Genomic DNA, 27123 nt, shown 5'->3' with positions numbered 1-27123 from the left:
GTTTGGAAAGGATAATCCTCCTTCCAGGACCAGCTTCTCTAGGAGGTTCAGGCATGTCTGTGCTTTTCTCTCACCCTTCTCACACTGTGTTAGCCATTGCTGTGTGCCAGGCTGACTGAAGAACAGGTCTGATAGAGATCAGCATCCCCAAAATGCTTCTGGGGAAGCTGGGTTCAAGCTGTTCAAACATAACATATAAATAAGAATTTGTGTGTGTGTGCTTGCCTGTGTATGTGCTTTGAAATGACAGCAAAATGTTTAAATTGACATTTCTAAGCAAAATACCAGATTTGCATATTTGCTACCTCTGTGAACAAAACTAGGGGGACAAAAAGGAATGCACCTTCCTGGATCACAGCTGTCTTAAGCTCTGTGTGTGCTTCTGGAGAGGCACGTGGCACGTGAGCCATGGGGCAAATGGAAATGAGGCATGAAGTGAGCAGGTTTGGCAGCACAGAAGGGACATGTGGCTCTTTTAGGAGTTAATAAAACTGGAAACACTTAGAGCAATCTTGAGGCAATGGTAATTACATCAGAAGTGGAGAATTGTTATTGACACAGGTGAAGAGTAATGAATACAAATCTGCATAAATATTAAGAGTCCGAGGAATTGTTTTGAAAACATAGAACTTCTTAAATAAACATACAAAAATAAAGGTTGTGTCACTGCCTGGCAATAAGAAGTACCAAATTCATGGTAAGCTTTATCTTTATGTTGGTTGTATCAACATACTCCAATGGTGAACTATGAGTTTTCCTTGAGAAAATAAATTGTGTCCACATAAACCAACATCAAAATAAGCTATTTAATTCTAGCCAACTGCCAGACAATTTACCTTGCTTGTTTAAAAGACCGATTTGGAATGCGCAGTGTGACTGTTTTTGGAAGGAGGATGTGATTTGTAACCACAAATTTTGTTATCTTTAAATAACTGCCCAATTTGGTAACTTTTTTCACTGGTTAGGTCATCGAGCAGCACCCATTTCCTGGAAATACCTCAATATTATACAAGAGCACTTTTGAAAGCACTTAAAAAACCTTTGCTTTGACTGCATCCCTTCTGTTGCTGGGTGGTAGAGGCACAAAAAGTGGGCAACTGGGCCTGTGAGCCGTTGTCTCCCCAGCTGCAATGCTCAGGCACACCCTCTTCCCTGGTTTTCATGGACTTGCAAGTAGACCACCCAAGAGTACACTGTGCTTGTTTAATAATTTGTCAGTAACAAAATCTTATCATTGGTGTTTCTTACATGGTATTCTTCAGGTGCCTGCATTTCCAACTGGTTGCCTCAGTCCTGCTGTCATCAATTTCTCTGCTTTTCAAAAATATTGCATTATTTTACTTAATCTTGCTTGGGATTGGTGCTTCACATGCAGATGCTTAGCTTTCCCATCCTTGTTCACTGCAACCAGTTAGAATAACAGAGGAAAAACCTAAGTTCCTCCTCATCATTGTGTTCAAGATCAAAGAGAGAGGGGAAGGGGATTGCTGGCACACTGGGATGGTGATTCCTCTTGGATGCTATATCTTATTGGGTGCTTGTGAGGTCAGGTTCATGACCACATGAAGAACCTGAATGTACATCAGTCTATGGGGCCTGATGAGATGCATCCCAGAGTCCTGAGGGAATTGGCTGATATAGTTGCCAAGCCCCTCTCCATGATATTTGAAAAGTCGTGGCAGCCCATGAAGTCCCAGGTGACATCTTTAAAAAGGGTAGAGACGAGGACCCTGGGAACTACCAACCTGTCAGCCTCACCTCTGTGCCTGGGAAGACCATGGAACAGATCCTCCTAGAAGCTGCGCTAGAGCACACAGAGGACAGGGAGGTGATTCAGGACAGCAGCAGAGCTTCATCAAGGGCATCTTCACCTGCCTGACCAACCCGGTGGCCTCCTGTGATGGAGTGACTGCAAGAATGGGTAAGGGACGAGCTATGGGTGTTGTTTATCTGGACTTCTGTAAAGCTTTTGACATGGTCCCTTACAACATCATTCCCTCTAAACTGGCGACAGATGGATTTGATGTGTGGACTGTTAGATTAGTAAGTAGTTGGACGGTGCCATCTTGTCAATGGCTCGGAGTCCCAATGGACATCAGTGACAAGTGGTGTCCCTCTGAGGTCTGTACTGGGACCAAGTGCTATTTAATATCTTCATTAAGGACATTGGTGGAAGGATCAAGTGCACCCTCAGCAAATTTGCAGATGACACCAAGCTGAGTGGGGCTGTTGGCACACTCAAAGGACAGGATGCCATCCAGAGGAACCTAGGCAGGCTGGAGAAGTGGGCCCATGAGAATCTCATGAAGTTTAACAAGACCAAGTGCAAGGTGCTGCACCTGGGTTAGGGCAACCCCTGGTATCAGCACAGGCTGGGGGATGAACAGATCGAGACCAGCCCTGGGGAGAAGGACTTGGAGGGTGCTGATGGATTAGAGGCTGGACATGAGCTGGCAGCATGAACTTGCAGGCCAGAAAGCCAAATGTGTCCTGGGCTGCATCCAAAGCAGCGTGGCCAGCAGGGCAAGGGAAGGGATTCTGCCCCTCTGCTCTGCTCTGGTGAGACCCCACCTGCAGTGCTGCATCCAGCTCTGGGATCCCAGCACAGGAAGGACATGGACCTGTTGGAGTGAGTCCAGAGGAGGCCACCAAGACAATTAGAGGGATGGAGCACACCGCCCATGAGGAAAGGCTGAGAGAATTGGGATTGTTCAGCCTGGTAAAGAGAAGGCTTCAGGGTGACCTAATTGCAGCCTTCCAGTACCTGAAGGGAACCTACAAGAGGGATGGAGAGGGACTATTTACAAGGGGGAATGGATTCAAACTGAAAGAGAGTAGGTTTAGATTAGATATTAGGAAGAAATTCTTTACTGTGAAGGTGATGAGGCATGGGCACAGGTTGCTCAGAGAAGTTGTGGATGCCTCATCCCTGAGAGTGTTCAAGGCCAGGTTTGATGGGGCTTGGAGCAACCTCATCTACTGAAATATATCCCTACCCATGTCAGGGGGTTGGAACCAGATGATCTTTGAAGTGCCTTTCAACCCAAAGCATTCAGTGATCCTGTCTTTTCTCTATGTCATTTGTAAAGGTCCCCCGCCAGGGAGCTGCGAATCCCTGTGACAGCACTGGTGTGCATCAATACGCATTTGCCAACACAGCCTCCTATCTTTGGAGGTTTGATCTAAAGTGGAGAATTTGCGATGAGACTTTAAACTTGCAAATATTCAAAGTCGTGCTCGGACTACGTGCGCAGGCAGAGTAACAGAGTGACAAAAAGCCCTGATGCAGGGGGTCAGTTTTCGGTCCCTCCCAGCTTCGCTCCCAAGAGCTGCGGAAAACCTGCGGGAAATGGCGGAGTTGTGTCTGCGTGTTTACGACTGTCGGAGTCCTCCCGTGCATCCTTCGGGAGCGGAGGAGCGCCGGGAAGGCGGCCGGGGGCAGCGCCACGTCGCACCTCCGGCGCGGGGAGGGAGCGGGGCGGCCGCGGGGCGGGGGCGGCGGTGTCCCCGCTGCGCTCCGGACTGCGCAGCGCCGCGGCGGGCGGGGGGAGCTGGCGCTGCTCCTCCCCCGTCCCGGAGGCGAGCTCTTCATCCACGTTTGCAAGTTTGCAGCGGTGGGAGGAGGAGGAGCGGGCGGGCCGGGGCGGGCGGCTTCCCTCCCTTCCCTCTTTTCCCTCCCTTCCCTCCATCGTCCCTTCCTCCCCTGCGCGCCGAGCGCGCCCTGCGGCTGTCCCGCTCGCTGCGCTCCATGGCGGGGCCGGCGGCCGTGCGGCGGCGGGGCCCGGGCTGCGGGTCGCTGCTGGTGCTGCTGCCGGCGCTGCTGGAGAGCTGGGCGGCCTGTCAGGCGCCGCCGGTGCCCGCCGCCGAAATCCCTGCGGACGGCACCGAGCTCGGCGTCGAGCGGCGCTTCGTGCCCGAGAGCTGCCCGCGGGCCGTGCGCCCCGGAGACTTCGTGCGCTACCACTACCTCGGCTCCTTCCCCGACGGCACCCGCTTCGACTCCAGGTCTGGCACAAGCCCGCCGCGGCTGCAGCCCCGCGGGGTTTGATTGGTCACCGTGAGGGGGAGAGGAGGGGAGCGGGAGGTGCCGTCCCCCACGGGGGTGGTTTTTTTTGTGTATGTGCAGAGACTGAGGCGCTGGGTGGAGGCTGCGGTTGAGGTTCGGTTCAGGTTCCGCCGCTCTTCCCAGCAGTGCCCCGTGGGCGCTTTTGTGGTGACCGGTTTGAAGCAGGTCAGCGGCAGGATGGGCAATGTCGTACATGCGGGAACGCAGGACATCCGGAGCACCATGGAAAGATGTCTTTGAAACATGAAGTAAAAGAACTCGCGATTCAGAGGCAAAACGAAAATAGAGAAATCGGCAGGCAGAGAGTTGGGCTGTGACCACTGGGGACGGGGGGCAAGACCTCTGCGGTGGCTGAGTCCAGTTCGCAGTAGTTTGCTTGCCGTTATGGATCTCCACCACGTTCATTCAGCTGCTTCTCCAAGGCGCTGAATGGGAGCTTTCTGCTCCAAGAGTGAAGACCGTAAGGTTATTCAGCTAGCCTCAGCCCGCTAAACAGGAGTGTATATGGTATCACAGTCTCTCACAGTAGTGCTTTTCTGCCCGTTTCGTTCTGTACATGTCCTGTATCTTCTCCAGGCTCAGACCTTCTCGAATGCAAGTGATTCTGAATCATTATCCTTGCCGGAAATAAAAGAATTATCAGGCTGTACTTACATAGAATTTTTTTTTATCCTTGAATAAATGTGACCTATGTACAGTGCAGTGCCTGGCTGCTTTCCTGCTGTTATTTTGGGATCAGGAAGCCTAAATACTGGGATCAGGAGATTGTGAAGGATGCTGCTGCTGCTGACAGCTTATTTGTTTTTTCTTACTTCATTCATTGTCACTGATCAAAGTATTACTCAGAAAGATAAAGCAAAATGTATTTTCAGTAATCCTGGTAATCTCCCTTGTGCTTCAAGGAAAATCTACAGCCTTAGGGAAATAACTGTCCTTCTCTGGAGCTGACTGTACTTAGTATGCCAGTAGTGCCATATTCACCAGCACTTCTCCGACTAAAATGTGGGATGTGATAGCTGGCACTTCAGCTGGTGTTGGTGCAGTTTCAGTGAAAGGGCACAGTAGGGACAGTGAATCCATTGGCAACTGTCAGGCTTGGAACATAAGTCTCAGCTGTGGATGTGAAGACCCACAAAGGCAGCATCCTTGTGGCTTATTTTATGAATACGTGACAATTGGAAAACTGGCCACGTGTTCAGAAGTGTGTTTTTGATTTCTACAGATACCTGCTGAGGCTTCTTTACACCCTGAGTTGTAACAGGAAACTTGTGCATCGAGGCAGGGCACCTGGAGGGGCTGCCCAGGTCCTGGCTCTCACTTTAGTTCCGAGTTCCTTGTTATTTTGTTCCATATTACTTGGGGCAGGAACAGACTGTGCAGGACTGTACAGCATTTATCTCTTTGGGTCCTCTAAATATCAGTAAATAAGTAGTAATAGTGGTAGTCTAGTCTAATAAATATTTTTGTGACTGCCTTCATCTCAAAAGGATGCAAAATACCTGCTTTGTTCTGCTTGGTTTTTTTCTAGATGGCAGCTCATGTTGATGTACGCTTTTGTTATTCACTATTTTTTTTTAAGACCGATGACAGTGTTTTATCATGTTAAGACATGGAAAAAATAGGAGGATTTTATCTTCTGTGGGTTAATGGAAGAAATATTTTGGAGTGTTTGTTCTAAAATCTTTGGTGTTCCCTGTATATGAATTAAAAAGATTTAGTCAATTTATACAAAAATAAACCTGTTAGAAAGCCCATTTTCTTACCTGTTTTTTTTGTTTGTTGGCCTTTTTTGAAGTTTATGAATGTGCTTACCAGCGTCAGTTTCATTGAACACTACTATGAAATCAGTCTAGAAAATACTCTAGATGTTGAGCTAAGGGCAGTTTTGCTCTGTTCCTTCTTCAGCTCTTGAAAATGTTCTTGAGTTTTAAAATCAATTTTCTGTATTTCCAAGTAGCAGGTAGCAATACTATTACTATCAGGCTGTTGACAAAGTCTTAGTAATCGTGACTCTGTCACATAAATTAGCATGTTATTATTATTAGCTTTTTTTTTTTTTTGCATCAGCATTTGCATTTTTAATTTCAGTGGCCATAAAATGCTTTGCATTTAAAAGTCCAAGTTTAATTTCCTAGTCATCTACTATTAATTTGGTCAATTCCAGTAATAGAAACAAATTTTGCTTAGTTATAAGGAATCTGCAAAGTCAGTCCTGCAAAGCTGCATGGTCTGATCAGTGCTTTGTTCAGTTCTCTGCTTTGCATCAATGTTCTCTTAATTGTACATTTATTTTGCTAAAAAGAAAGCTCTTCTGTTCTAAGTTCATCCCAGATGTACTACCAAGCTTTGCCAATCTCTACAAAATACCGCTTTGGGGGGGTTCTTAGAACCTATTGTGTTACTAGTCTTAACATCTTAATTATGGTTTTGTGTGTATAATAGAATTTGTCAGGATGTAATTTAAATATTTTCCATCCTTTCCTGGGTGTGGGAATATTACTGCAACCAAAAGTGAATGCTCAGTAATAGAGGGTTGTCTACTTTAAGAGAAATGTTTGCCAGAAGAAAAAAAAAAATATGGAGCAAACAGAGAGATCACTCAGGAAAAATATTTGAGAGGTTTAAGTCTGTGGGACTGTCAGGAGGCTGAGTATGTTGTGGAAATGATGTGTACGGTCTTCGAAGGAAAGTTTGACATCATTTCCCTGGGGATGTCTAGCTACTGGCTGCTTTCCAGAATTTTAGCACACAAAAGGCACAAGCCTTTTTTTTTTTTATTCCCCCCAGGTCTGACTTTTAGACAGATATAAATGTAAAAAAAGTCCTTGAAATTATAAAAGGGATTTGGTAAAACAGAGGCAGTAAAAGTTTAAAAATAGGCATGAAGCTTTTGAAATGCTTCTTGACGTGTGTTTATACATGCTTCAAAAACTTAAATAGCAGTAATTCAGGCACAGCAAAGTGGGGTCATTGTGCAGATTTAAGGTTACCAAACTTACCATGTAAGCTAATGTTAGTGTTCTGCTGTGTTAACGCTGCTGTTCTCCATCCCCTCTGGAAAACTTTGACTCATTTAAGCATAATTTCTTTTACCTTTTGAATATTCACATATTATCACAGAGGAAGATCATTTGTTTCGTGATCCTTGATCTGGCAAACTTGCTGTTTAAAACATGTCTCTGTGCTTTAAGTGAGAGCTGTGAAAGTGGAGGAGAAAATAAATAACCTGTTGGCAAACCTCACAGCTATTACTTAAAAAGGCATCTTTTCCCTTTCCTCTTCTCCCACAGAGACTGGAACTGTGATGTCTCACACGGTAAAGCTTATAGATCTTATATAATATTTTTGTGACATTACTGACCAAAATCAATATGCTGAGCTCCTACTGTGGGAGCAGTCATCCTTCCATATCTCATAACAGTGTTTTAATTTTTCCTTTTCTTACTTAATTTTCCAGTGCTGCTTTTAATATTAGTGTGTCAATTAGCTGTTCGTAGTTCTGGCCTTCAGGTGCCTGTAGTACACATTGCACACTGCTAGAATGTGTTTCAGATAGGTGATGAGCAGTGAAAAGAAGGAGAACTGTGTTGAAGTCTCAGGAGCACTTGGATTTGCCCCTTCCTTTAGGAGCTGTCTTGTGGTAAAGTTATGCTAACAGGGCAAGAGAGAGACAAGGTGCAGGTAACTCTCTCTTTCAAAAAAAAAAAAAGTGGAAAGGGGTGTAAATGAGCCACTAACATTTTTGCCTGCTTTCCCCCCTTCAGCTATGACAGGGGATCCACATTCAATGTGTTTGTGGGCAAAGGTCAGCTTATTGCTGGGATGGACCAAGCTCTGGTCGGCATGTGTGTGAACGAGCGTCGGTTCGTGAAAATTCCCCCTAAGCTTGCCTACGGAAGTGAAGGCGTCCGTAAGTACAGCACCGGGCCAGCTGGATGTGTAAGGGATTCCACAGAGCAGAGAGGAAATGGAGCCACAGAAGAGAAGGGTAGAAACTGCAAGTAGGGAGTTTCAGGGACGTTATCCCCTGTTCCTCAGAGGTGTTTGTTAAGCCTATAGCCTAAAGTCATCTCTCCAGACTCCCTCTGCATGCTGAAGGAAGAGCAGTTCGCTGTAGAGGACCTTCGGCAAATGACCCTTGCTACAAAAGTTAACAATTTACATCTACCTCCCTGTTAAGTACTTAATTAAACCAAAATTGTGCTTTGGGGTTGCAGTGCTGCACAAGGTCTTGCCAGTTCCAAAAGTATCCTTGTTCTGCAGCCTCTGAGAGGCAACAAATGCTAACTCAAGGTCAGTTTGCCTGAAGGACAGCTGTGATAGCAGTTCGTCTTGCCAGATTTCCCCCCATAAACAGCTGCAGCGGTGGCAAGGGGCCAAGGAGTTGTGAGCACAACAGGAAATAAGGTGTACCTTATGCAATTTTTTTAGGGTATGCATAGATTGGTTTCTTTTTGCTGATACCTTGTATAAAAAGGGAAGGAAAACTGTGTGTGTTTTGCTTTTGCAGCTGGTGTGATACCCCCCAATGCTGTGCTCCATTTTGATGTGCTTCTGATAGATCTTTGGAACTCAGAGGATGAAGTGCAGGTTCAGACTTACTTCAAACCTGAGAAGTGTCCTCGGACAGTCCAGGTGTCTGACTTTGTGCGGTACCATTACAATGGAACATTCTTAGATGGGACCCTGTTTGATTCAAGGTATGCAGCTGGGTTATGTGTCTTTGTGTAGTTTAATAGGTATCTCACCCTCATTTGCTCCCCTTTCACCTGTGTAACAATTAATGCTAATTGCCCAGAAATACAGGAAATGAAAGCTGGCATGGTGTGTGTGTTAGTAATTTATTCAGAGATTATAGGATAGCAGGACTGACTCAAACCAATAAAGCTGTGCATTTTTTCTTCACAGGCATTGCCAATCCAGATGCTTTTTTCAGTTTTAAATTTCATTACCTGTATTTATATTACTATTTATTGCAGTCAGTTAAAAGTCTCTATAGCTAGTATAGCTGTTCAGATTAGATACAAGTTTTGTAAGCTTAGCAGGGTTTGTAATGAAAGTGAGCCACTAACACTTTCCTACTGAGATTTTAAGTGTACAGCATGTGTGCTTCATTAGAGCCCAGTGGAAAACGATGCTTTGATAACAGCTGCCATTGTATTTGTGAGCCGCTATTCAAAGCCTCTATTAGGTTCCTGGCATAGCTGAGCACTCTGGAAAACTTCCCAGCCAGCCCTTGGTAAATGAAGGACCAATACTTTTGGGCTAGCAAGTTGTGAGTTACACTGTGTGTAGTACATGGATTTAAAGGTTAATATTGTTCTTTCCTGTGGCTGGCAAACATTTGGTTGTGATTTCTTTTCTTTCTCATGTTTAGCCATAATCGGATGCGAACTTATGATACCTATGTGGGGATTGGATGGCTGATTCCTGGTATGGACCAGGGTCTCTTGGGAATGTGTGTAGGAGAGAAGCGCATTATCACAATACCACCTTTCCTGGCATATGGTGAAGATGGAGATGGTAAAAGTTATTCCTTTAGTTATTCCTTTTTTTTTTTTTCCAATCCAAGTCATCCATATTTCAAAACAAACTTTCTGTGTTTTAAGTTTATGGGCAGCATTATTTCAGTTCAGTTCAGGTAGACACTGCTCAACAGACATATTGTTGATACAACTGCAGTATTTAAATACTGAAATTCTATTTCAGTCAGGGAATACAAAAACTTGAAGACATGTGACTACATAATTCTTTCAGACTGCTACAGAAAGCAGAAAGCTTTAAAGGAAAAAAAAATTGTTAAATGTATTTTTAATTCCGGGTAGGTTTTGTTTTGGTTTTCTTTATTTTTTTTGACAAATGCCCTAGCAATAACTACAAAATGGATTGTCTTGTAAGACTATGCAGCCTGCAGATCATACATAGGGGTCCCCACGTTAAATAATGGGGAAGTTGAGTGTAGTTTGTGACTTTTCCTTATATTATTTCTCTGCTTTGATGTTTAAGGATGTGTCTGTGGTGTACAAGGTTTCATACCCCTTCCGTGGCTTCATTACCGTTAACTGTGATAGCCCTCTCCACGCATAACAAAACTTTGGGAAGTTTTTGTTTTAGAATTTTGCCAAGATCTTGAACTCAGTGGTTCTTGTTCAAAGCAATCCACACTGCAATTTGTACATTGGTGGAAAGGTAGTTTTTCACTGAGATACTTAATTTGCTCCTCTTCAGCTTCCACTCTGTGGTCTCCTGTTTTGATATGAACAGGATGGGAGGAGAAGATGTACCAGATTTGTGTTCTAATGATTATTTTTTGTACTTCCATGAAGTGCGTTGGGAATACTGGTAGACTAAACCATGCAGCTCAGATGGAGCTGCTGTGTATTGACTAAGATGGGTATTGCTGAAGAGGCCTTTGTTTTCAGTGAGGCAGTGCCATCAGTGTAGGAATAGAAGGAAATTATTGAGTTGGAGAATTCAGTGAAAAACCCACTGAAACAAAAAATGACTGACTAGAAGCAAATTTGCAGAGACCTAGAACAATTAGAGGGCTGGGCAATCACCAGCCACATGAAATTAAACAAACTGGATTCTGCACCTGGTACAGGGCAACCCTGGATGTATGGACAGACTGGGGAACGAGATGCTGGAGAGCAGCACCATGGGAAGGGGCCTGGGGCTCCTGGTTGATGGCAAGCTGAATGTGAGTCAGCAGTGCCCTGGCAGCCAGGAGGGCCAAGCGTGTCCTGGGGTGCAGCAGGCACAGCATCGCCAGCCAGGGAAGGGAGGGGATTGTCCCGCTCTGCTCTGCACTGGGGCAGCCTCACCTTGAGTGCTGGGGGTAGTTTTGGGTCCTAAAATATAAGAAAGACATTAAGCTGTTAGAGAATGTCCAAAAGAGAGCAATGAAGATGGTGAAGGGCCTTGAGGGGAGGTCTTGAGGCCTCCATGTGAGGAGCAGCTGAGGCTGCTTGGTCTGTTCAGCCTGGACAACAGAAGAATGAGGGGAGACCTCATTGCAGTCTGCAACTTCCCCATGAGGGGAAGAGGAGGGGTAGGCACCGATCTCTTCTCTGGTGACAGGTGACAGGACCTCTGAAGCTGTGTCAGGGGAGGTTTAGGTTGGATATTAGGAAGAGGTTCCTCACCCAGAGGGCGGTTGGGCACTGGAACAGGCTCCCCAGGGAAGTGGTCACAGCACTGAGCCTGACAGAGTTCAAGAAGCGATTGGACAACGCTCTCAGGCACATGGTGTGACTCTTGGGGTGCCTTGTGCAGGACCAGGAGCTGGACTGATGATCGTAGTGAGTCCCTTCCAGCTCAGAATATTCCATGATTCTAATTTTTTTGGGAGGGGGAGGTGCTTGCTATTTGGCAGTATATTACTTTTCTTCAACGAACATATTTAAGCTTCTGCTAGAACACCTGCTGTTTCTTACCAATTTTCTGCTCTAACACTTTTGTAGGTAAGGAGATCCCTGGCCAAGCTTCCCTTGTCTTTGATGTGGTTTTGCTAGATCTGCATAACCCCAAGGATGGTATTGCCATTGAGAACCAGCTCGTGCCCGAATCTTGCGAGCGGAGAAGCCAGACAGGAGACTTTCTCCGATACCATTACAATGGCACACTTTTGGATGGCACATTATTTGATTCCAGGTAACCAAACCATTCAACTCAACTGACTGCATTTCCAGTTTGACTCCTCTGTCTTGTCCATAATATGCTCAAACACAATTCTTTGCTTTTCCTTCCTTTTTGAAAATTTTGAGTGGACTTGGAGTCTTTTTAAAGACTCATAGAAAACTTTTCCATATGGGAAGGAGAAGAGCTGTTCTGTACCGTGGCATTGTCGCAGACGCCATCTAGGGGTGGTGACCTACCCAGTGAAGCCGTGTGCTTTAGGCACACAAGTCTGGAGACTCTTTGCCTTATCTGCCAAGTAGGTAATACCGCTGAAGAGAGAGCAAATAAATATGATTTCCATTTTATGTCCAGAGAATTGTGAGTCAGTGTGCTAGTGGCTAGTGTGAGGTTAATCATATTTATACTTGAAAGCTGTTTGCATTTTGAAGGCTAATGTCTTTCGAGACTGAATTACAGAATTGCAGAATTCAACAACAGGGGATTTCTGTGATAAAGGAAGAGGGATTACTGTGACAGTAAATTCAAAGCTCTGTGGGCACACGAGTCTCATGTACAGAATCCTATGATGAATAATACTCTTGTAGCTTTCCGTGACTTTTGTTTGCTTTTAGTGGAACAGTGCTTTACTCTCCCACTCCAGCTTTCAGAACAGCTGGCAGAAGTAGCTAAAAGGAGGTGAAAATGAGCCAATGTAAAATGTTTTACAAAATATGCTCAGGGAAAAATGTTTAGTACTACCACAGCAGCCATCACTGTAGACCTCGATTTACAGTTTGGGAAAGCTTATAGGTTAAGAACTTAAAGCTGATCCACAGTGTACCTATTTCTCTTTTTTGAGATGTAAGTATTCTCTGTAGTAATTAATCAATTTTTGAAAATAGCTGTAGTATTTATTTAAGGGTTGCTGTCAAGAAATAATAATAAATGCTTTGCAGACAGCAGCCCCTACATCATGCTGAAGTGCTGACAGTCGTTAGAGGGCTTGTTCATTAAAACATGGTGTCCTGACCTCCTGCAGAATTCGTAAATGAAGAAATGGAGTGGCTAACAATAGGGATTGAAAACCCTGGAGCTATCCAGGACAAAGTTTCTCACTAGTACAGGGAGCATGCCAAAAAATCTGCGAATGGCCGGGGTTGAAAGCTCTAATAATTTTTTCCTTTTCCTTTTTACTCTGAAATATTCGGCTGCAGAACTGCCCTGGGCAGCTCAGCCAAGGCTGTCTGGACTTAGAGCAGTTGAATAAAACCCTGAATTACATCAGGGTCTGGTCCTGTACTGGTTTAGTTCTCTCCCACAGCTACCTTGTAAAGATGAATTAAAACCTTTCTGCCTTCTCTTTCTTGGGCTGTGCTTTCGTGTAACATGCCTTGAAGGAAGGCAGAAGACAGTCATGTCCTTGTTATAAACATCATTTGTTGTTGTAGCCTTGTTTTATTCTATCATTAGGTGTTGAAGCAGGTCCTTCAATCTGTGTGTAAGTGGTTGGCTTGATTTGGAAGGGAGGGATGGTGTTGATACTGTTTTGTTGTCATGACTCATTTTAATGTTGAGCATCCCAGGAGAACCTGTTTATCCCACCTGCTTCTTCTAGTAGTTGAACTACATAGCTGTGGTTGCAAAAGGAGGTAGTCTGCAGGGTGTCTCATGAAAATGAAGCACTTATCAACTATATCTAGTTGATAAAGTGCTTATTAAAGTAGTGTCAGGGCAGAGGAAATTTTAAAGGAGGTTTTTTTTCAGTCACTTGTCGAAACCTGTTTTCTGTTTAGTGTAAAATACATAAATAAGTGTGATTTTTCTTTCAAGAATTAGTAGAAATGAATTTGCAAATTTGCTGGCTGTTCATTAGCCAGGGTCTCACTGCTGGGCAATCAGTGACCCGTGCGTCACTGACTGATGAAACCTGGTGGCCTGGATTCATTGAACATAGTTCCTTTGTACCTCCCTGGTGCTGGTTAATGACTGTGTGTTTTACCTTAACTGATTTAAGAATTGTGTTGCAGAGCTATTGCAAGAGTCCATGTTTTCTTGAGTACACCTGACACTGCTAAAATGCAAATATTTTCCGTAGTTATTCGCGAAACCGTACGTATGACACCTATGTTGGGAAAGGTTATGTGATTGCTGGAATGGATGAAGGTTTGCTAGGTGTATGCACTGGTGAAAAAAGAAGAATAATAATCCCCCCTCATCTTGGATATGGAGAAGAAGGGAGAGGTGAGCTTGGCTTTGCATTCAAGTCTTCTGTAATTAATGAGGTTTCCTTTGTTGTTTAGTTCTTCTGTGTATATTTTCATTTTGCTAGCATTTGAAAGGTTTATGAATTAGTTCATTATTTTATGGACATCAAACTGACAAGACCACATCCAGAATTTGCAGGATTATTTAAATTAACTAAATAGGTAGGACAATAAGAATACAGAACAATCTCCCATGTAACTGGTAGCCTGAACTCATTTGGGTAATTGGTATTTCAGGCAGACTGGTACTTGAATGCCAGGAGCTCTGCAGATCTTCCTTCCTGTGTGTCTTAAACTCTCTATCCTGAAGGAGTTCATCATGCAAAGTTTTCTTCCCCATTCCTTCCATAGCCACAGGTTTTGTGGACTTCTAAGCCACCTCTGTAAATGGTGGATGCATGTAACAGTGAAGTAACCATGTATATGTAATATACAATTAACATTCCTTTGGGAAAACTCATTGCTATCTAAACAGATTGCTGTGAGAGGCTGAATAGGATAACCCTTCTAACTGATCACAGCGTTGTGGCTGGTGTTTCAAAAAGTGCCTCCTGGGATGTTACTTGGATAAGTGATTTAGAAGAAAAGCCTTTCTTCTGGGAATGCAAGATCTGTGCTGTTGATTTGGAATTAGACTCCTTTACCAACAAACTGCAAATCTAGGCCTGGATGTGTCTTGTCAATCCTGGTAATGCACATAAGCCCGGGAAGAGGGGGAAGAAGTTGCCGACTTTGAGGTTATTTTAAGGAACTTTAACCTTTTACATATAATGATGTTCCTTGAAGCATGGGAAGTTCTTGAGAATTTTGATGATCAATCTTGAATTGGTACACAAAACAAAAAAGGGTTATTTAGGGTGGATATTGCTTCATTTCTGCATAATTTAAAAATTCAGAATAATGGAAGTTTTTCCCTTCACCATTGAAGTGAGTGCATGTTTAATGCTTTCCCCCATGTTGTTTTTCCTCCTCTGGATGCAGCTTGCGTCTGTTGCATCCTTTAATTCTGAATAGAAGAGCAAAATGACTCAGTGGCAGACACAATAGGAATACATATTCCTACAGGGTGCAGTACCTGGACATCATATGCCTGTTTGGGTACCATTTCTTTCTCTATTTGTCTAATTTGCTTCCTATTTAGGAAAAATTCCAGGATCTGCAGTGCTGGTCTTTGACATCCACGTGGTGGACTTCCACAACCCCTCAGATTCAGTCAGCATTACTGTTCACTACAAACCTTCCAACTGCACCGTACTGAGCAAGAAGGGAGATTACCTGAAATATCACTACAATGCTTCGCTCCTGGATGGAACTTTGCTAGACTCCACGTAGGTGTTTGAATGACCTGGTAGGGAAAATACTCCCAGCAGCTGTGAAGGCAGAATGAAGTTCCTACAAAGCAAGCTAGCAGGGAATAAAGATTTTTTTTTTTAAACTGAGTATTTGTGTAGAATGTATTTTTCTCTATGTCTGCCTGCCAAAGATATATAGGAGGAGGAGACGATGAAAAAGACAATCTGTCATAGCATAATGAGAGAACTAGGAACAAAAAGGGTGTAGGAGTGTGTTGGAGAAGAACATAAACAGTGTGTGTGGAGTGATGAAACTTGTTGCATGGCATCCTGTTTAAATGGGCCAGTTCAAGTGTCTGGGCCAGTGGTGCCAGCACAAGACAGGTCTCCTAATGAATGAACTGTCCAGGTTTATTCAGTTTCTTGGGTTCTTTCTTTGTGCTTTGTACTGATTCAGTGCTCCTGAGAGAGGCCTGGTAGGGCTACTTGTTGTGGTTTTGTTAAAGATACCTTGAGTGTGGTTTATAGTAAATGGTCACCTGTCATGTCTGTAGCACATGTTGGTGCTCCTGTGTTGCATTAATACATTTCATATGTATTAAAGTGTCACTTTAAGTGTCAGCATGGAGAAACTGTCAGAGGGCTTGATCGTGGCTGTGAGGATAATTGGCCTCTTCCTCCTCCCTGTTGGCAGTAGGTTTATGAGGGAAGCAAAAGATTGCTCCAGTCTGTCTCCTGTAGAACTGAAGTGAGCCTGGCACACAGCTACAAGAATATTTCTGTTAGCTTCCTTTTTTTTGCCTTGATCTTTTGAATAGTGCAAGTCATCCAAACAACATTTTATATTTTGGAAGGGAAGCTGGGAAATGCTATTTTTGACCTGGTTATAATTAACACAGGAAACAGCTCATAGGTTTCACAGTGTACACAATAGCTTGCAGAGCTGAAAAGCTGCCTTAATTTGGAGCACGTGGTGCGATGCTGTAGGCAAGGATGTATACAAGTACCATGTTTGGATTCAAAACACTGTTTATATGTCCCATTTTGTAGCAGGAACCAAGGGATGTCGAGACCATCTTACTCAAAGCAGTTTTTAGAGAATCAAAGATCATGAATCATGTGCTCCTAATTTTAAGGCTGACCTCTTAGCCCCTGAATTGTTTTCTTTCCAAATAATACTCCGTTGTACAAGCATGTCCTGCAGAGGCACAGCCAAGCCAAATAACCAAAGAAAGGCGAGCAATAAAGAGCCTTAATGCTGCACACTCTGCTTTTAGAATCACAATACCTGTTTAACTTTCGGGCTTCTAACTTGGGATATTTTCTGATTTTAGAAATGAGCCACGAGCAGCAAGGTATAATTCAAAATTTAATATGGTTAAATAGCAGTAGTAGTAGTAGGTATTTGTGTTAGTAACTACTACATTATAGCGGCTGATTTCGTTAAAGAGATGCCTGATCCATGGGAAAGCACTCAGTTCCCTATATAGAGTTCGTGGTCCTGGGATGAATGTACATCTGGAATTTTTACATCTGCTGAAAAGGCCAATTACAATAGTTAAAAATATGTGAAAGGCAAAAGCCCTTATTTCAAGATAAAATACCTTAAGGGTGTAATTGGCACGATTAATGATTTTAATTGGATTTCATTCAAGAAGCCTATAATTTTAGTGCCAGAGGACATATCAGCGGCAGAGAAGAAGCACACTTATCTGTGTGGTGCTGGCTGTAACTTGAGAACAACTTCAGGTAACTGTTTGGTAGAACAAAGCATTGGGCATTAAGTTAATTTTTGGCAATGACAGGACACTACTAGAAACTGCTACTTCTGTGGTTAATTTTGAACAACAGAAATTCTCTATTAAATGGTGATTTTTTTACATTTTTCCCTTCCTTTCCAGACACAGCCTTGGCAAGACCTACAACATAGTTCTGGGATCTGGTCAGGTGGTGTTGGGGATGGACATGGGCCTTCAGGACATGTGTGTTGGGGAACGACGGACAGTCGTTATCCCACCTCACCTTGGTTATGGAGAAGATGGAGTTGGTAAGTGCACATCCACTTGGCATCTCCTGAGCGACTGAAACACAGGCACGCATGTTTTATTAGTTCATATGTATAAAATCATAAGGTGACTGTCTCTTAGCTGCTTGAATGGGATTTTTTTTTGAGGTTTTTCATGTCCTTATTTTAGTCACTCGCCCTCCACCCCATTCCCCAGTGGAATGAGCATGCTGTCTGTGTTGCATTTCAAGTCATGCTGTTGCTGTGGCCAATAGAAAGACCATCACAGTACAAAAGGGAACACGTGCCCCCAGTAATGTTGCTTTGTCAGAACAGAAAGCTCCAGGCAGTCTGGTGTTGCAGAGGGATGCAAACACTGTTTTCCATGATAGGGAGTTGGGTGCCTGTGTTTGGACACGCGACATGTTATTCAGGAAACAAAGCTGTAGGGGACGGGTCAGCACTAATATGTTAGGAAATTCAAAGAAAACTCAAAATTCAGAAAATACATAAACTGAGTGTAAGATGTGAAAAAGTGTATTGGTGCTGTTAAAACTCCAACACAAATACATTTTAAGGCAGCTTTTGAGCATTGAGGCTTACCAATTTTTAATGACAGGGACAGCAGTAATAAAAAGAATGATATAGGAGTGACAAGAACTTCCATGTCCCAGTATGTTGTTTCTGGTCTTCTGAGCTAAAAGATTTGAGGGAAAGCTGTCTATCTGGAGGTCACCATGATCACCAAATTCTGATTTGCATGGAAACAGCTGCATAAGTTGCTATGTTCTTTGAATAGCTCCAGAATGATTTGTAGTTTATAAAGACTGTCAGGCATCATATGCAGAGCTCAATGGAGAATTAATTTGCATTAAGAGATAAGAATGTGTTTCCACTTGTGCCTGTCTTCTGTGAAAAATTAAGAGTATTATATATACGCAATGTTTTATACACGATTTTCTATATTATACATTCTATATAATTGCATAGCTATATATAATAAATTGAAGATTTCCCCATAGCATGAAAAGTCTGCTGTGTGAAATACCTGTCATAGGTATTTGCCATCATTCAAGTTACATTTGATACACATGTTCTGAAACATTTCATGATTTGTTAATGTGTTAGTATATACCCAGCTATCTGAAGAAATCGCTTGTTTGCAGTCTCTTGCAAACAGAAGATTAGAAGTGAGCTTGGTTTTTCTTTTTCAAGACTAAATTAAAACTCCTTCCATGGTTTCACTGGGGTAATATCCCAAGCTGCTGCAATACTGTTGAGTCTCACAGAAGTATGCTGCTTCACAGTGTATTGGTGAGAGAAAGGAAGATAAATTATTCCCACAATTTTAGTTTTTTAAAGTAAAAAATGCATGGAGTTAGAATCACACAATTACAGAATGGTTTGGATTGGAAGGGACCTTAAAGATCAACTAGTTCCAACCCCCTGCCATGGGCAGGGACACCTTCCAGTAGAACAGGTTGCTCAGGGCCCCATCACAACCTGGCCTTGAACATTCCTAGGAATGGGGCATCCACAGCTTCTGTGGGCAATCTGTTCCAGTGCCTCAGTTTTATTATGAAAGGTTCCTTTTATGATCACCTCTGGTGAAGTGAGCAGGAAGACTTGATGGGCTAGGGATCACACCAGAGAAGTGCTTTTTGGAGCAGGAAGATAAATTTAATTATGGATTAAAAGGAAATATTCCTTCAATATGCATGAGGATAAATACCCCTCTTTGCCATTTGTTGTGACAGAAGGAGAAGTGCCTGGTAGTGCTGTATTAGTTTTCGACATCGAACTGCTGGAACTGGTATCTGGCTTGCCTGAAGGATACATGTTTGTATGGAATGGGGAAGTCTCTCCCAATCTTTTTGAAGAAATAGACCAGAATCATGATGGAGAGGTTCTTTTGGAGGAGGTAAGCTGAGACAATGAAAACACCTGCAGTGGTTTTCTTCTACCACCATCAGTGCCAATGTTGAAGGATGGAGTTTTGCCTGATCTTTTTCTCATTTTCTGAAATGATGTTTGTCATCAAGGGAACGGGAAGGCAGGGTGTCAGCTAAAACATGGTTATCCATCTTTAGAGATAGAGCCAAAAAAAAAAAAAAAGAGGCCATACTGTGTAAGATCATTTACTGTTGTGGTTTCCTTGGTCAACAACAAATCTTTAGGGTGTAAGTGTAAGAGGCAGAGTTGATATCCAACATTCCTTTGCCTTCCTGTATCAGCCTGCATTCCTTGTATCAGCCTCCTCAGTGTCTGTCTCAGTGTTAATTGGCAGTTTATGGTGAATTCTTGAGCCAAAGCTGAGCCTGCAGCAGTGCATCCAGGAACTGTCTAATCTCTTCTGGAGCCTGGCAATGCAGTGGCCACTCCTTACACATGTGAATTGTGTGCTGTGCCGTCAAGTTCTTCCCCTTGCTTGCTTTTAAAATCTGCGTTGCGAGAATGTCATTGGGTGCCTCAGTTGAAAGCCACTTGCTTTTGCCACACCATCTCTGAAAACATAAACCTCTGTGAGGTTTTCCTCTGCCTTTTCTTTCAACTGAGCAGTTCTATTCTTTTATTCTCTTCTGAAGTCTTCTTTGTCACCTTTCTCTGTCCTTCTGTTTTGTCCCTTCTTCTTTGTCTCTTCTTTTCTCTCTGGAGTGGTGCTGTCTGCAGTGCTCAAGGGGGCAGGCTGTGGCCCTGTGGAACAGCATGAAATACCTTTGAGGGTTTTAAAACCTAATAGGGTAAAATCGAGTTCTTGTTTTCCCTTTTCCCAGCACTCTCTTCCACCTCTTTGTTTTCCTTTCATCTCCATCTTCTCTCTTATGTTTACCTGCACATTTGTCCTTACAGAGAAGTGAAGAGCTTTTACTGGTTTAGAGAAAGAGGTAGGATGAGGCTGTTGCTGTCCACATCAGCAATCATCCTTCTTGTGTGTTGCTTCCTCTAAGATGCAGGTGGGTGGGTTTTTGCTAAAGTGTGAGCTTCATGTATTGCCATGCAGAATTACTGCCCTCTGTCCATACAGAGCTGTTCCTGTGTCCAACTGTCCAACCCATCTTCCTCCTAAATTACGAAAAAGAAGTTTTCTTGCTTTGGGTCCAAAACCTACTAGAATTAGTGAGGAAATCCCTGCTGAGCTCCACAGAGTGATTTAACTTCACATGTCTGTTCTAATTAGTCCAGTTTGGGTGGTAAACTTCATAGGGTAGTAACAGTGTCCTATGTACATTTAATAAGTAGTAAAATGCTGGATAATCGACAACAAGTAAACGCTGCTTTTGTAAATACTCTTCATTTTCAAATGTCCCTTTCACTGTTTTCTTGTCCTTTCCCTCCTCTTAGTTTTCAGAGTACATCCAAAATCAAGTTGAAACTGGCAAAGGAAAATTAGCTCCTGGCTTTGATTTTGAAAAGATTGTTAAAAATATGTTTGCTAATCAAGACCGGGATGGAAATGGTAAAGTTACTGCTGAAGAATTCAAGCTGAAAGATCAGGAGGCCAAAGAGGAGCATGATGAACTGTAAAGATAAGAAAAAAACCCAAGAATCCTGAGCTGACCTACTGTTCAAACACGTGTACCGGAAGGGGTTTTGGCTAGCATGGTTCTGGAAGGATAGCCCTCAGATAGCTTGTGTCTGCCTGTGCCTGCCTGTGCCTGGGTGTGGGTAGGCTGTTAAAACAGGAAGAGATTTTCAGTTGGAATTGTTAGTAGATCTGAAAAAAGTGTTAAGTGCCTCAAGTGGGATGTACAGACAGGTAAGGGGTGTCCTTCTGTATGTGGTATCATGAACCACATGTGTATGTGGGGTCTGTTTTTATGCTAAAGATCTGAAGTCCTCATTGAACAATATGCAGTCAGTTGGGTGGATGATAGAGAGAAAACCTACCAAGTGCTTTTAAAAGAGTTTTAAAAAACCTTCTGTATCAGAAATATTTGTGTAGGAAAATGAACCAAAATATTCCCCATAAAAATAACCTGTAAAAGTTGTCAGCTGTTGATCCCAGTTCCTTTCAGAAGGCATGAGCATTCTTCCACGTAACTAAACAAACTCACATGGATTTTTGCCAGCAGAAAATCTGATTTGCAAATTGCAGAACATGGCTGTGCCATTGCAAAATTTACATAAGCTGTGACTTAGATTAAAGAGACCTAGAATTGATACTGTGTATGTGTTGGGTTCTTACCTCACGGAATAAAAGTTTTCTACCACCTGTACTGTGTTGAATTAGTAACCTTGACTCTTGCTGGCCAGTGTTCCCATCAGTCATTCCAAAACCTTTCTAGTTGCAACCTTATTTATAGTTTTGTTAGACATTAAATATTAGCATACAGGGTCCAAATGCTGTCATAAATAGTGGACACAGCTGATTTTTGTTGGGCTTCTGTCTCCTATTTTGGGAATTGCTAGATTAAGGAGTAAGTACTTAGAGCTTAAGCAGCAGAGCAGTCTGCAGTGACAAACAAGCAAACAGACAGTGATAGAATCAAGAAACAGGCCCATCTGTTTGTGTGTGCAAACGTTCTGGCCTATCCCTCAACACAAAGTCTGCCCTGGCAATGCTGTTCAGATTCTGTGACTTGAGACAGTCACCCGTTAGCTCGACAAATGCAGCAGAGCTGCTCAGTACTAAATACACGAGACAGACCCATTTTCTGGAAGGCCATGGGATCTCCCTCAGTGCACAGCATGGAAAGAGCACAAACACAGTGAGACACCTACAAAGAGGAGTAGGAAGGGAGTTGTGCTTCCATTATAAGCTTTGTGTCTAGTTTCTTGCTTTCCTTGATCTGTACATGTGGGATGCAAGTCCCTGAGATGCTCTTTCTAAAAACTGGTATTTCAGTTGGATGAAAGCATTTTGTATTGGTTTTTAATGCAGTTCTTACAAAAAGTGCAGTGAAATATTTTTTTGAGTTTGATACCATTAAATGTTGGATAACTGATCTTTTTGTTAAATAAAATGTTGATCAACAGTTACTTTTAAAGTTTCTTTTTTTTTTTCTAGCATTGTGGTGGGCTGGGACCATGAGTTCAAGCAAATACCCTTCTGCAGCTCTCTGCTCTTGTACACAGCAGGCTTCCCCTGCATATGTTCAATACTGCTGTTAATGTCCAGGAAAAATATTTTAAACAATGATTATGGATGATTTTATACCAGATGTAAAAGTTGTGGATATCAGTGACTGGCACTTCCATTCCAAAGGTTTATGTCCAGAATGGCTCCTCAGAAGCCTTACCATCTTGTGAAAGCAGCTCTCTCAGCAGGCTGTTTTTCCCTTTTGCTTTACTTGGAAGCAGACTGCTCACTTTTTGCTGTGGTTCAGTCTCTTCTGTGTGGTGACAGAGCTGAGAGAAGGAGTGGGAAGCAAGTTGTGATTGGAGTACTGCCAGAGGCAGAATTCAATGTGGAAACAGCTCCTTACTCTGTTCTCATACGTACCCCCAAGAAACCAAGTCTGTCTTGTGAATATCCCCCCTCCTTTTGGGGGGGTGGAACTCAATGATCTTTAAGGTCCCCTCCAACCCAAACCATTCTGTGACATCCTGAATTGTTGTGTCTGAGAAAACCTTAGTGAATGAACCCAGTGTTTCTGCGTGGAGGAACACTCCAGATGGATCCCAGGAGGTGGGCTGAAGAATTCCTAGTAAACCAGGGTAACAGAGTTGTCCCCAGGGCAGGTGCAGGACAAAGAGCAGCACTGAACTGCAGTCAACTGGTGATCCCAAAAATTGCTGTGCTGGATTTTTTTGGAAGTGTTTGTCAGTGATGGGATTGCAGGGATGACCTGACCAGTGCCTCTGGCTAGGGTAAGTACATCTGAAATTCTCACGCCATTGCTCCTTAGGACTTGGCAAACATGGCTTATGATCCATCTAAAGATGTTTTTCCTTCGAGAGGAAGTTTTTGTTGCCCCCTCACTTCATGCCTCCAAGCGTGCAGGTTGCCATTTTGGAAATAAGACTGCAGCTTTGGGGGAGAATCAGAGAATATATGGAAATCTTGCTGCAAAATAATGGTATTTATACTGGGCATTGCCCAGACCAAGGCATCAGAAGCCAGGTCTGCCTGGCTATATTAGGTTGAACTGCCAGAATTTCTGATCACTAACATAGACCCAGTCATTTTCCTTTCTGCTGGCAGCTATCGGCTTCTCCCTCAAAGGAAAGCTTGGGGCCACCTTCCTCAGCAAAGGGTTGCACTTGGGTTGAATCCTCCATCTATTGCTTGTCAGGGTGTGTGGCAGCCCCTAAAAGTGAGGGCAGTCTGCCTTGCCTGCTCACCAAACCAGAGCCTGGCGGCAGGGGGAGCTGGCTGGGAAGTGAAATTGTGCTGGTGTGGACTGGAAGAGCTCAGCACAGCCCCTGCACCCCCAGCTCCAGTGATAAATAAATCCCTGCAAGTCACCATCCTAGTAGAGAAGGTGGCCAGTGAGGAATGTGGATATAAGGGAGGTATTTTCTATATCAAATTGTAAAATAATTTTTTTTAAGGAGAAAATAGCTATTTAGAATTAATCTAGCAATCTATTTAGAATTTATCTATTAGCATTTTATTGTTAGTATTTAGAATTTGCCTATTTAGAATTTATCTATTAGTGTCTATTATCTCCTAGTATTTAGAACATAGCTATTTAGAATTATCTATAGAATCTCTCTGTTTTGAATTTATTAATTTATAGAATTAGTATCTAGATAATTTTTTACCATACTTAACTGAGATAACTTTATAAAAATCGATGATAACTCTCAAGGGTCACTAATAGCCAGATGTAAGTGGGCTTAGCTAATGAGGGCCTCTGCAGAACTCAGGCCGTTTCTATTCCTCTAATGAAGCAGGCAGGTGCTATTCTCAGAGCTGGCAGCTGACTGCTCTTAGGAAAGGAAGTTGCTGGCAGCTAAGGCTGGCAATTGCTGACTGAATTGTCAGGGGCTCAGTGGAAAAGAAAAGGAACATGGGTGCATACCCAGAAAAATCCAGGTATTTATGAATATTTTTTCTGTGTGATTTTTGTGTCTTAATTTGATAGCAGTACTTTCTGCTGTGTAACTCCATATGGTCCAAATATAACAGATGTTATACTTAAATCAGAATTTGCAGTTGTTGAACTTGAATATTACATTTTTCTGTGTGAAAAAAAAAATCTAATTTTCCTTTAAGCTTAAAAATGTCATATTTAGCTAGTATGGGGTGCAAGGTTTTAGCTCAGTTCAGCACTACCAGTGTTTGTTTGACAGTGAGAGAACATTTGAGCTGGCTGCAACACCTGCTAAGAGAAGGATTCATTTTCAGCTAAATAAAAGTCCCAAATACTTGACCTTGGTTATGTACTGCAGACAGAACAGATATTGTGAGTAGAGGAAGAAAAAAGAGTAACATTTACTTAATTTTGCTTATTCCTTTCCTTTAACTTTAGATATACTCTTTCAGCTATGGGAAAATGGTCAGGAAAATGTGTATCTTTCTTTCCAAACTAAATCGTAAGTTAAATAAATTTTTAGGGTTGCAAAATGTTTCTGGTTAGAAATTTTATTTAGAAAGATGTACTACTCACAGCATTTCTTTCTTAAAACTGAAAGGAGAATCTCGATAGCAGTTACAAGAGTTAGACTGGCTGGAGAAGGATGACTTAACCTGTAGCTGTAGAGTTGATTTTGTTTGCAGTTAATTTTGTTCATGGTTTTGGAGAGGCAACTGATAATATAAATTCTTATTTCTGGCCAACAGTCTAGTGATAAACCAATGGGATTTTGATAAAGTGGAGGAGGATGTTTAAAAATGCATCTTGTGTTTTCCCTTAACTACTACATAAGCAAGAGTTACGGTTGGCAGTGGGACGTGAGATGATGAGCAGACATCGATAATCTGCACAGAACTATGGAGGTTTTTAAAATCTGATCTCCTGGTTCAGGTTGATTGCATAAGTAACTGTTTTTTTCTATAAAGCTGTATGAATGGCATTTCAAGAAGTAAATTATTTGGCATAAAAATACCCCTTGTACAGCAAACGGGTTCTATCAAGTAACTGCAATGTGGCTTAATTGCCTTTAAGTGCTAGCAAAGGTTTACTGCTCTAGCAGATCCTTAACACAGGATCTGAGACTAACAGGATTTAATGATAGGAGAAAAGTGTGCTGGAGATCTTAACTTAGCTGCATCCTTGTGGAAGGGCAAGAATCCTTTTCTTTAAGTGATTGTCATTACAGATTGAACATTTGGTGACTGAACATGCATCGTCCACTTGCTTGGAAGTGAGATTGGAAAATCTTCCTTACATAATGCTTGAAAGATGGTGGCTTGATCTGAAATCCTCTACCAGTTTTAGATGTCCATGTAGTTGGAAAACCATCACGTTTCCTTCTGATATGTGTAGGTTCTAGGGAGGCTGAATACTAATTTCAGCAATTCAGATTAAGATGTAGTTGGAGATCTGTTGTGGTAACTGCTTTTAAAGATGCTTCCTAGTCCTTTTCTATATTGCTCTGCATGTGCTCTTCTATGTGGTTTTGTTCGTTTATTTGTTGGGTTTTGGTTTTTGTTTTTTTTTAAATTGTGGGTTGAACAAGATCATCATGCTGAAGGAGTGGTGGCTTGCTCACCTGCTGAGTGAGGCTGAGGAAAAACTCTGGCGAGAGGATCAATGAGTTTATGTGTATCCTGAGGCAAGTTTGATGGAAACATGGGACACTCTTCCCTTCTCAGAAACACCACACAGAGACACCAGAACTGCCCTCCTCCTTTTCACCATGCTGGGATAATCAGGGAAATCCATTACACTTGTAGTCAGAATGCCAGTGTTGCTGATGCATCTCGTGCTGTGAAGCTGTGACTATCAGCTACACTTCACATTCTCTAGATTTTAGCTGTTATCTGTATTCCAAAGATAAACTGCCTGTAAATGGAAAACTTCGTCCCAGTGTAAACTTTGTGAGTAATGCCTGGTAATTAGCCTCTTGCAGCTAGAGGTTGGTTGAGTAAGCAGTGCATCCAAACACATTGGTGTTTTTCAGGCCTTTGCCTTTTGGACTTTTATTTGGCAGCTATGACAAAAGAGCCAGCATGATTGCATGTTTAAAAAAGCTCTAAACCCAAGAACCACTAACCCTACTCCCCGCCCCCCCCCCCCCCCCCCCCAAACCTTAACATCAGCCCAGCTAATGTAAGTTCTGCAGGTGCCTAAAACCCCAAATGTAAACTGTTAAAGAAATTGTGTCTACTGAGCTCCCCTGGAAATGCTGCAGCATCCCCCAAATCCTTGCTGTACCTGGGTGGTGCAGACCAAGCCACTGGGTGGGCAGCCCATGCCGATGGCCATGGGGAGTCACACGCAGCATAGCCCTGCTTGTCCTGCCCACGGTGCTGAAGCTGCAGTGCTGGCACAAGAGGGGCTGTAGGAAGGCTGCTCCCTCTCTCCCAGTTTTGCCGTGATCATCCTGCCCTCCTTCCTGCCCCAGGAAAATGGAGGAGACAGGGAGAGAGGCCACAGGGACTGGGCTAAACTTCACACCCAGTGCCTGTAACTGCTGACTCAGCAGCTGTCGCTGCTGCCTTCAAGCTCTCACCATCTGGCTTTGGCTGACAGGCTCTTAGCAGCTGTTGCTCCCATCTCCTTCTGTCCCTGGCACTGCCAGGGTGCTTTCAGCTCTTTGAGGTTGCTGCTGCTGCCTGAGTCATGCCTCTGGAATGGAAGGCAGCCAAGCCACTATCCTCAAGATCCTCGCCTTGGTTGTCCTACTGGTTTTCTTCAGGTCGGTTTCAAGGCTCCCACCTCTGGCCTCCTGGCTGCCCCTGTGTCAGAACTAGGGAATGACATGACTGTAGGCTCTGTACAAGGAGGACATCATCCCTCAAACACTCTGCCTGTTCAGATGCAG

General features: G+C 43.1%; 1 protein-coding gene across 3 annotated transcripts in view; it reads left to right on the top strand.

The window, feature by feature from the left end:
- Nucleotides 1–3493: 3493 nt before the first annotated feature.
- Nucleotides 3494–27123, top strand: part of FKBP9 (FKBP prolyl isomerase 9) — a 44574-nt gene continuing 20944 nt past the window's right edge. Inside the window, exons 1-10 of one of the 3 annotated variants that reach the window (XM_048299283.1) lie at nucleotides 3709–4005; nucleotides 7831–7976; nucleotides 8577–8766; nucleotides 9444–9589; nucleotides 11530–11719; nucleotides 13782–13927; nucleotides 15092–15278; nucleotides 17144–17289; nucleotides 19005–19168; nucleotides 20590–22227. In XM_048299283.1, the coding sequence (XP_048155240.1) occupies nucleotides 3749–4005; nucleotides 7831–7976; nucleotides 8577–8766; nucleotides 9444–9589; nucleotides 11530–11719; nucleotides 13782–13927; nucleotides 15092–15278; nucleotides 17144–17289; nucleotides 19005–19168; nucleotides 20590–20772 (1755 nt within the window). In that variant the 5' untranslated portion in view covers nucleotides 3709–3748 and the 3' untranslated portion in view covers nucleotides 20773–22227. Of the gene's footprint in view, nucleotides 4006–7830; nucleotides 7977–8576; nucleotides 8767–9443; nucleotides 9590–11529; nucleotides 11720–13781; nucleotides 13928–15091; nucleotides 15279–17143; nucleotides 17290–19004; nucleotides 19169–20589; nucleotides 22228–27123 lie in introns of those variants that run through there. The other 2 variants (XM_048299287.1, XM_048299293.1) reach the window with 2 other exon arrangements.

The sequence above is a fragment of the Corvus hawaiiensis genome, chromosome 1 (assembly GCF_020740725.1).
Source record: "Corvus hawaiiensis isolate bCorHaw1 chromosome 1, bCorHaw1.pri.cur, whole genome shotgun sequence".
In the NCBI taxonomy this organism is placed as follows: Eukaryota; Metazoa; Chordata; class Aves; order Passeriformes; family Corvidae; genus Corvus; species Corvus hawaiiensis.
The sequence above is the reverse complement of the archived record's forward strand: the minus strand, read 5'-3'. Positions and strand labels throughout refer to the sequence as shown.